Source organism: Brienomyrus brachyistius, chromosome 9, assembly GCF_023856365.1.
Source record: "Brienomyrus brachyistius isolate T26 chromosome 9, BBRACH_0.4, whole genome shotgun sequence".
In the NCBI taxonomy this organism is placed as follows: domain Eukaryota; kingdom Metazoa; phylum Chordata; class Actinopteri; order Osteoglossiformes; family Mormyridae; genus Brienomyrus; species Brienomyrus brachyistius.
In genome coordinates this window covers 11569454-11580211 of record NC_064541.1, presented here as the reverse complement: position 1 = coordinate 11580211, position 10758 = coordinate 11569454, and the positions used below count along the sequence as shown (strand labels likewise).

The 10758-nt window shown below is 40.3% G+C and overlaps 1 protein-coding gene across 1 annotated transcript; it reads right to left on the bottom strand.

Moving 5' to 3' along the window:
• Positions 1 to 935: 935 nt before the first annotated feature.
• laptm4b (lysosomal protein transmembrane 4 beta) lies at positions 936 to 10236 on the bottom strand. The gene is made up of 7 exons (XM_049025983.1): positions 9552 to 10236; positions 7752 to 7863; positions 5337 to 5410; positions 4811 to 4933; positions 4611 to 4709; positions 3167 to 3262; positions 936 to 1396 (listed from the first exon to the last, which is right to left on the bottom strand). The coding sequence occupies exons 1-7, from the start codon at positions 9642 to 9644 to the stop codon at positions 1322 to 1324; spliced, it is 672 nt and encodes a 223-aa protein (XP_048881940.1). The 5' UTR covers positions 9645 to 10236; the 3' UTR covers positions 936 to 1321.
• Between the last annotated feature and the right edge of the window lie 522 nt (positions 10237 to 10758).

Genomic DNA, 10758 nt, shown 5'->3' with positions numbered 1-10758 from the left:
AGAGCTGCTGCTGTTTTCCCTGGATGGGGGATGTAGTTTGACATTTTCTGGCTTTGTGCTATTGTTTGCTGCATTGTTGCGGAGTGTTGTGGAGGCTATTACATCACAGTCTTTCTTGTTTAGCTTTCAGATGTTTAATCAGAAATTGTTGTATGAACATGTTTTTGCATCATAATTTAGCACAGCACAGTTTGCAGTCTGCCATGCTTTGGTTTTTGTCGTTAATTTTGAACCGCTACCAAACATTTTGTGGTCCCATTTATTTCTTTTATTAACGATTTCACGGCTACATCACATCACTATTATGAGGATGAGTATGTGTACATGATCACTGCATCAGACCTGATACTGATTATGGATATCAATACATCCCTAACTCATACACACAGAAAATCAAGAAATCATTTAAATTTGTTTTGATAACCGGGTAGGTGCAAATTTCTGGACACCCCCATCTGTGGAATTGCTTCTTCCGGCATATCTTCCCTACTAAAGTGCAACCAATGGCAAAAGCTGTCATTTGTATAGGTGATGTCAGACAAAAAAAATAAAATCAGAAAAGAAAATTGGCCTCTTGGGGTAAATCAAAAGAGCAATTCTATTTTGAGGAGTTTAAGGGGGTTTTTAAAGCCCTGCAATTAAGGAGGAGGCGTGGCCTATAGCAGTCAGGTGACCAGCATTCTGCATTCTAATTAGCTCCATTAGTCCAACGAATATAAAATGTTGCAACATTTTTGTTCTGAAGCCCGATTAACCTTAATAGAAATGCTGGCAGAACTGCACAGCTCAACCTGCAAGCTTTCCTGTCTCCATTACAAATGTCTTATTTAATTTCCACCACTACCCTCACTGCTTCTAGAATTCCCCCAAATAAAGGTCCTCTTCCCTGACTCATGGCCCCATGGTTCTATTTGCAATCTTGACAAGATACTGTATTCATGGTGAACTGTCATATTTTTACATTCAGCAGCAACAAAAGAAAATGTAGAATTTGGAGAAGTCTGGACTATAAATTGTATATATGTTTATATCTCAATATCATGACCGGTGATTACGCATTAAATTAAGACTATACATGAATTTCATACCTGAAGACCTAACACATCCAGCAGAACATCTAACTTTAGATCATTAATCATAATGTGGGTAAAAAGTGAATGGAAACCGATGCATTAAAATGTCTCTCTGGGTGCAGAGAGAGAACAAGGTGATAGTGTTGTGTACAGTGGATTAACACAGACTGGGACTGTGCATCAGAGAGTGAGACCTGCCCACAAATGAGAGACCGGGGGAGGGATGGGGAAGGGAGGGGCACATTCTGTCATGCCCCAGGATATGGGGGAGGGGGGTGCTTCGGTGGAATAGCCACGGCCTCTTCATATGGGGGCAGGAGCACCTAAAAAAGACACATTAAATCATACAGCAAGTTAGTGTCCTTTAAAATCCTTGAATTATCTCACAGTTTGTATAAACACTTAATCAACATTAAATAAAAATAACATCTTGAAAAATACATTCATCAGGTCTGAAAAGAAGTAGCATTAAAGTTACACATAAGCAAACTTTCAAGAGTCTTATATACTAAGGAAATCATAAAATCCAGGCAAAAAACTCAAGTAACTCAGTGTTTATTGTGATGACATATTGGTACATCCCCATTAAACCGTATAAGTCGAATTTCCTATTCCTGCTAACAAACACAGAGACTCTCCACAGATCACTGCACATTTCCTACGACCTCAACAAACAAAAATCCTCCTACATGTGACCTCAACTTCACCCAGGTAATGAAATGTAGGAGCTTCAACGGTGTGTTAAGCTTCAATCAGCCATCATTGGATGTTCACTTCCAACACAGCTCTGTGAGAGTTTGGCATAATCAGCTGAAGAGTTTAAATTTTAAAGCGTCTTCTTGAAATTCTATACCTGTCAACGCTTCTATAAAGCCCTGATGTAAGGGTCACAAGTAATTACCGTTGCATTGTTTTAGTTTGGTTTACGTCACTAACATGAATAAGACTAGCAGCAGCACCATCAATACACTAAAACAGGGGCAGGATCCTGATTAGTTTTTTTGCAACCTTTCACAAAGTGTCCCTGAATGACAGTTCTCAGTTGAGAATCATGGGTTATTTTCCAGCTCAATCAACTCAGTCAGCCGAGCATCAGATTACACTGCAAACTGCATTAACTCCTGGAGACCAACCAAAACAGAACTCTACACCTTTAACAAACCAACGACATCAAGCCAAAAGTGTCTAGGCTGAATGAAATGCATCTTACTGAGCAAACATAATGGAAATGTAAGCATTTTTATCGTGTAATTTTTTATTTGGTGGTTTAGGAACAATGTATTTTTTTTTTCAGTTTACTTGAGACAGCAGTCACCAAGTGTTCGATTACGACTGACAGGTTGATCGTTAACACATTTCTAGTCAATCGTGATACCTTCATACCCCCCCCCAGCGCAATATATTGAGGGGTAACTGGTTGACAAAATGTATACATTCACATATATACACAGGTCAGTCCCTGCTCTTTCCGGATGTGTTTTTCTCAAGACACCTGATGGAGAAACCAGACCCTATCCATCGACTGTGCTCATGTCATATATCTTCTAGCCCTGGAAGTATGTCCTGCAGTCACGTAAATAGGAAGCTGTGCATTTGGACACATTTGGGCAATTTGACACCAAGTCAAGGAAGTTCCTCTACGTCTCATAAACCATACTTTATTGCTCATAGCATGATGTCATATGCATGTTGATGTGTAATTCAGAAGCAGTGAGCTGGACTGTAATAGTCTGGCCAAGCTGATGACTTCCTCATACATACTCCTACCGAGAAGATTTGGAGCAGCCCCCATCCTTGTGCAACAGAACTTTATATGAAACCTTTCTCAGAGGTTCCCTTCCATGCTGTTTAATTTGGAAACGTAAGAAACAGAGACGGAGTACTGGATGAAGACGCCTGGGTGAAATGTGGAAGACTAATCCTATAAGAAACGCAGAAGCTCGTGGAGGCGTCAGCAGGAGGGGTTTGACTAAGATGGGGGGGGGGGGTACATTAAACCACAGGGATGTGTAATAGGTTAAAAAAAAACATTTTCACACCAGTTTCATGCCCTAACAAAGGAAACCCTTCACAAGGAATTTTTCCCTGCTTACCGTAGTGTCATTAGTAGTAACGTACACCAACACCTCAGTGGTGCTTCTCCTTCGGACATATCTGTAGCAGTTCCAGACACAGCTAATCAAGTAAGCCTAAGGAGTGAAGCAAATTCCCATATTAATATCAGGCATAGTACTGTACACCATAAGGAAGTCCTTAGTCTGTCATACATGATACAAGTGTGTGATATTAAACAATACAAATTCAATAGCAAACAGAATGCCGCATGCAAACCCGCAAGACCTGGCGCATCAACCAGAAATGCAACACCAAGTAGGAAACTGGAGCCCAAAGGCAATTTACATCTCTCACAGTATGCACAGTAACCCTGACATAAGGATAAGGATGCTGCTAATTAGAATGAGACATTACCATAGGACACAGTGCCATTCTTGCATATGTGGTTTGATATATTACTATTTAACAGAAACTCTTGGAACAATTAAGGTGGTATAGTGGACCACTGCATAACACTGTGCCCTTATACTGCCATGTTTAGGAATTTGAACCCTGTCCCATTCTGTGTGTCCTCCATCTGAAGTACATGTTTCCTCTTGCAATCCCAAGACATGCAGTTAGGTGACATGGCATCTGTAAATTACCACCAATGTCTTTTTCTAAAATGGACTGGTATCCCATTGATGTTTCCCTCTCTTGTGCCCTATACTACCTGGGATAAGCTCAAAGCTCCCCATAATCCTGTATTTGCAATTATGACAGAAGGCAGAATTCAATGTGAAGAACCTTTAACATCTTTCTGCATCTTATGTCAGTGCTGCAACCAACCATTTCTACATTTCCCCATCAATGGTGTGCAGTAATATTTTAGGTAAACAGCATTGAAGGAGTTGGATCCCAAAGAAATCAGCCATTTCACAGGCCCTTTAAATCTGCAATAGACTGTACCCAAGGCGCCATGAAAAATAACTAGAGTACTCGTTCACATGATTTTCCTTATTTTCCTTGATTCCTAATAATGCATGCAGTACCATAGTTCTCCAAATGGAATTATCCCAGCAGCTGTATTCGGGACCAATAGCATACTCCATGATAATACACAAGCAGAAAAGTAATCAATCAATCAATCCATCCATCCATCCATCCATCTATACACTTATCTTGAAAAAGTGAATAAACACAGCTACCCTAGAAATAGTGCGTATTTATTTGTGAGGGAACAGACTAAACTGTGACACACGCTTCGTGACCTATTTTTCTCAAACGACATGCAGCACTCCCTTTCCCCAAAGGGATATGTCTACTTTCATCAGTAACAGCTGCTGAGAAGTCATTTTTTCTGTAAGGCTGTAATAGGGATTAACCATGCATCATGATGATGTAACATGACAATGTAAATATGAATACTCTGCAAAAAGAAAATGCAGAGACCTTAAGCTGGGAAATGTGCAGCTACACATGGCGACGGAACAAGGTCGTTACCTTGAAACCAAGGATGCAACCGATGAAGAGAAGCACGATAAGCATTAGACACGCACTGTTCATGGACATAAATTCCTCCTTGTACGGGAAGTTCCCTGGCTGTGAGAGAAATAAACAAAAGTCTGATATGACATGCCAGCATCAAGTTTTGGAGGCCAAGAACCAGATGTTTTGGAAGGCTTGGGTGTGGAGCCACTCACCAGCTCCTGAAGATATTCCTGAATGGTGTTGGGGTACACCACAACACTGACAGCCACCATTACATTAAGGGCAAAATCAAATACTTGGTAGCAGAAGAACGGAATTATCCAGGCAGCATGTTGCTGTAAAGATAAAAAATAAAAAATCTGTAGAGACTGGAAAATCATATTGACATCATCATTGGGAAGCTTTCTTGATATATGAATCAGGAATATTTGCCAGTTGCAGATATGGAAGTATGATTCTCAACATGCCATCATGTATGGGTTTGTAATTTATTTTGGAGAGGGAGAGGTATATTTATAACTCAGAAATATTTTGCCCCGTTGCATCCTATTTATATTCATGTAAGAGGTTATAAATAACTATAATTGTACCGTGATATAAGTTTCAATTTCATTGCAATTTATTGCTCATATTTACAAAGACATATCATTTATATAGTACTTATAATAAAACTTTTCTATCTATGGGTTACTATGCTAAATTTTGACTAGAAGTGTCTAATTTTGCTTATACAAATACCTTATAAGCACCATAGGTTGCCATCCCACAAATTAATATCATTAGAAGCGAGATTGCTGTAGCAATGCACATATCTGGGGAAAAAAAATAATAAATTAGAAACACAAAAGTTATCATTATATCATCACCCATGATGTAACAGTACATAGCTTCAGACAATATGTGAAATCTCCATAGACGCCTTTACAAAACAGGACATAAATCATTAGTTATTGAATGTAATATTTGAGTCAATCGTTCACATCTGTATTACAAGCATATGAATGTATGTGACTGGCCCCAATGTGCCTTACAGTTCACTTTATTTGAAACATGCGGGGAGTTGTAATATTAATTCAGCTCACATGAACTGACTGAAGTAACAGCAGACCCAAAGCCTAAGATGAGCCTCAGTGAGTCATCTCGCAGTGCTTAAGCAGCGATACGAAATACAGCACCAGAAATAACTCTGACCTCGACCTGCATTGACAGATGTAAGGTGACTTGACATGGACCGCCCAAATGTAAAACTTCCACAAAGGTTTATATATGAAAACTACACACACAAAGTTAACGTGCGTGCACCACACTGCAGCAGCATACTGCACTCAGTTAATGATGTCATCCACTTTGAGACAACTTACGCAAATATATTAGTCAGAATATATACATATATTTTTATACTACTGACCTTTTAGGAAGGAACTAAATGTGAGTCAACTGAATTAAAAATGACCCTGGGCAGATTTCACTGGTGAGCTGTTTTCCCCAATACAGCTGCATAAATGATACATTCTTATAGAAACTTAGAACAGAAGCAAATAATTACTGCATGCAATACTAAAAACGCAGAAATTTGAAGGTGGCCACTGAATAAGTCATATCATAAATGCTAAGAAAATTACAAAAAAATCTAATTACATTACACAGCTTACTACTAAAGCATGGTACATCTTCATTTAATTCTGTCAGGCAATCAATCATCAATAATAATCATCAAATCCAAAAAGAAATGTAACAGATGTGCAAAGATGTGGTTATATTTATGATGCTTGCATGCTTCGTGTAACAAGCCAAGGTCCATATAATAATGAAGGGCTGTTCTTGCCTTCATTATGCAATGTGGCTGGTAGATGCAAATAACCATGTCCCTTCCTATGTGACAACAGAGGTGCTGATGCAATAAAAAAAAAAATTTAAAAAGAAGTACAGACCGGTCCATTTCCTAAATCCCTCATCTGTGTTTGGTAGACTGGCAGTCTCGGTATTACAAAATAGAGATGCTGGTTGGGGTCTTAAAGCTCTGCCCCAGCTCTGACACAAGACGGTCTGAGCCAATGGCAGGAAATCACACAGCTGCCTAATCCTCCCAAACTGGGACAGTAGTCAGTATTAATCAAAGCCACTGATGGAAGCGGGAGGCATGTCCTTCCAGCATTATCCTCAGAGTCAGTGGGTATTTTTAAAATAATAACAGCTCAGTTGGTTTTTAGAGATGCTCATGTCAAGACTGAAAATAATGTTTAATGTGGCATCCAACAACGCTGACCGAGCTGAGTTTGTGGGACTGAGCATGTGATCTTGGCATGTTCATCTTTACACAGCGTGCCACGTCACAAACTGATCATGTATGCAATCTCTCTGTGGCTATTCATTTTGTATAGATGGAGTTAGATTTGCTGGTTCAAATCTCATGAATGCCCAGAGTCATTCTACTCCATTGGGCCCGTGAGCAAGGCTGCAATTGCTTGGTCCTGGGTATGACGTTAATCTACATCAAGCCATACAAGGAGGTCCTCCAACTTACAGCAGAAAAACGTGGGGGTTACTGGCAATAATGGCACTCCAGCCGCCAGAAAAAACCTCACTCTGGTCCATTCAGACTAGTGTGGCGCTGAGGTATCACTCACTTCATTGCTGCAATCAGGTTCTCATCCCTGAGGTGGTTTGTCATGTGGTGGGTGTGGCAACGCACTGTAATCAATGCATGCTCCTTACCTACCTCTACCTTATGTATTCACTTTAATTGAATTTAATTTTCATTGCATGGGACAACATTTTTGAACAAATCACATGCAGACCTTACAAATAAACCACTGATCCTCAGGTTACAAATGTATGTATTTAACCAATCAACTGCCCCATCAAATCTGATAGTAGCTTGTCAAATCCCAGCAAGAATTTAATGATTTCGGATTTCTAAAATTATAATCTCTAGTTTGGAAGTTTAAATATTCTGTTCCTGCAATAAAGGTTGTTATTTAAGGTTCATCTGTGTTTCAGTGCAATGGTATGGATTATGTCTTGACTTCAGTCAGTTAGCATTTCCTCCAAGGACCCTCCAGAATCACATAAAAGAAAGCCACGATATTTTAAAATGATATCATCTAAAGGATATGGAACTGGTATCTTTACGGAGGCCATGCCCATACTTACTAGCATCATCCATGACATCGAGGTCATTGGCCAGTTCAGCACTGGTCAGGTGGAACTGGTCAGGGTCACCGAGGGAAGTCAGCAAAATGAGCAGCACCACACCATTGATGAGCTGTCAGTGATAGGATAGTTAGACATCCAAAGTATTTAGCCAAGAAGGGCTCCAATAACCCTGTTCACACATGTATTACATAAAATCAGACATAGTTAAATCAGGTTACAATTTGACCATGCATCTTATAAAAATAAAAAAGTCTGAATAAGCTGGATGCTGGTTTCAAAATGTTTTATCCCTTCACTAAATACTGAGATGGTGTTGAAGTTGAACATGATGCTCAATATATTGGCTTTTTGATTATTTATGTTTATGCTGAAATATTATTGGCTGAACTCCTAAACAACAGCCATCACTGTTCCACATAACCAGCAGTGTCATCTGTTAGATTCAATTTATTCAGTGCTCTTCAGCTTATCGAATGTGATGCTGCTGTTAGTGAGTTTAGGGAAGTGCATAAGGTGGAGGAGGGGCTGGGGTGTCTGAGCACCTGCCCGTTTTGCCAGGACTATTAAATGTTAACTTGTGCTTCAAAGGTACTGAGTGCCACTCAATTTTAAGCTTTGAGCAACTGCTCCTCAAAAACCTCTCTACACAGCCCTGAAGCACTTCGACCTTAACCAAAAACATCGAAGTAAGATCGCGTGTTATGGCACTGTCCACTCGGCAGCAATCGGTTACTCTCGGCAGGATCCGACTCTGGTTCTACTCATTAATAGCACTCCGAAACTGATCCGAATTATGACAAAATAAACACCCACAAAACGTTTACCTGTCATATTTATAAATGCCCTGACAACTGACAACATAGTACCTGTAAAAGTCTCTGCAGTCACAACCCTAAACGTGTAAAGCGAGGTCCTCGGCTCGGCCACCCAGGACACAGCAGGACGGGGGCCGCTGAACTGACGGACAGCTCCGCGCGGACCGGGCACGCGGAATTGCGCTCGAGACGCTCGCGCCGATAACGGAAAACCCGACTTCGTCTCGTGAAACCGCATCTTTCCGGCCGGCGGAGGCTCGGGTCGGATTTCGGCGTCTGCTGGGTCGCCTATTCACACAGAGAACCGGCCGAATAAAAAATGTATGAGCGCAACGCAGACGCGTCCTACTTGGCTCTAGTAAGTAAATTCGGAATAAATCATCTTTTTTTTTTTGCTTTTGATTTAATTTTTACTTGACCACGTTCGTGAACGGCGATCCAGTTCACATTTACAATAAACTTCTGGTTTATCTATTTAGACAAACTAGATATTACATTGATTTAATTTATTATGGTTACATGACACGGGGATATAACTTCTCTCGTGAACAGTATGACTAGAGAACAAAACGTGTTTTTCATGTACAGAAAGCCCGAATATTTCAAATGTGAGGATTCCACTTATTTTTAAACAACCGATTTAGCAGTATTGCTACGTCTTTAATATTTAACATTTTATGCTTCATATTTCAAATGTTTTCTGTCGACTAAAACTTTAAGCTAAAGCTCGCCTTCGTAGCTACATTGTCTTACATGGGATTTCTTCAACGCGTACACAGAATTGCTACGTGATAAATAAAATTACAATTAAGTTAAAGATGTGAAGTATGCTGCTCACTGTTTTGTGAACAAACTTAATTGTGCCGACATTTAACACAGCCGTGATTGGCTGTATACTAGAATGTACTGAAAACATCTAAATGTAAAGCTTGTAAACAGATCCCATATAAACGTTTGCAACAAAGGGCAAAGTAGCGCTCACCATGTACCAGATGCCGAGTATAATGGTGCCCGTCCGTACATGGCAACAGAGGCAGCAGCCCGTGGACTGCGACCGGTCCCAAGGGGAAATCATCGTTGCTGTCCACCCGACGATTTCACGTAAAGTCCTTCAGTTGTTGGGCATGTGGGTCGATTGGAGCGTCTCGCAGCCAGTCTTCGTGGATCTGTGTCCTCCGCGACGAGACTTCGCTGTCGTTCAGCACCAACGGATAAACACCCCCCCCACACACACACACGCACACGCGCATCACGTGACCCAGGCTGGGCTCTAAACCCTGACCATGGAATCCGTGATGATGCGCGCTGGAAAATTTAAATTGTAAAACGGAAGATTGTCTGACATTGAAATCTTCTTTTATTTGGCTGCTTGTACTGACTAAAATCTTTTGCTGTCAATTGATCGGTCGTCATTATACTTCTGTAAAACTTGACAATCCGAAAACCGTTTCCATGCTGTTAATCGTCCATGTCCAAAGATATAGATGTGAGTATTATCGTACAGATTGCAGTAAAAAAACGAAACATTCTTGTGTGCTCTAGACATGAATATTCACCTAGAGGTCGAATCTGGAACATGTTTTGAAGTGAAGAACAGCAAGCCGATCCTTGAATAAGTTAAGGGATAAAGGTAACTGTAGCTCATAACATGGTAACTGAGTCTTACGTGACACCAGCTAAATCTGAGCTTGTATTACTGCTGTGTAACAAATCCTTTTCACCTTCCTACTGCCAAATAGTTCTTCAAAAGGGCAGAGGGTACCTAATGATTATGGACTTAAGGTCAATGCTCCAAATAGTTAGCTATTAGGGGCAGAAGAAATGGAAAAGTGTGGAACTGACCCAAATATTGCCTCAGGCCTAATCCTAGGACCATACCATGGATTCGACCGAAAATTTACGTGTATTTTAAGGAATACTCTGCAACAGATTTTGCCCCAGGAATAAGAATTTGTATACGTCCTTCTGCTTCAGAGGACACCCACAGGATATGGTCAGTTTTAATTTCCTTTTAATGTCTTGACTATTCCTTTTGTTGGCTTATATTTCAAACAATTATGCCACCTAACCTTAAAAAATATAGCCAAGAGCTGTGTATACAGCGTGAAGAACAATGGTAACTGGAATTTGTAACAATCTTCTAGCAGCTTAGTGTTCTTGTCATAATCAGGATAATTCCAGCATTTACA

Excerpts from the sequence above, each read along its gene's own strand:
- laptm4b (XM_049025983.1), bottom strand. The coding sequence starts at position 9,644 with ATGATTTCCCCTTGGGACCGGTCGCAGTCCACGGGCTGCTGCCTCTGT. Across the intron at positions 7,864-9,551 it reads TACTCGGCATCTGGTACATG|CTCATCAATGGTGTGGTGCT; the intron begins GTGAGCGCTACT and ends TATCACTGACAG. Across the intron at positions 3,263-4,610 it reads GTTGCATCCTTGGTTTCAAG|GCTTACTTGATTAGCTGTGT; the intron begins GTAACGACCTTG and ends TTCACTCCTTAG.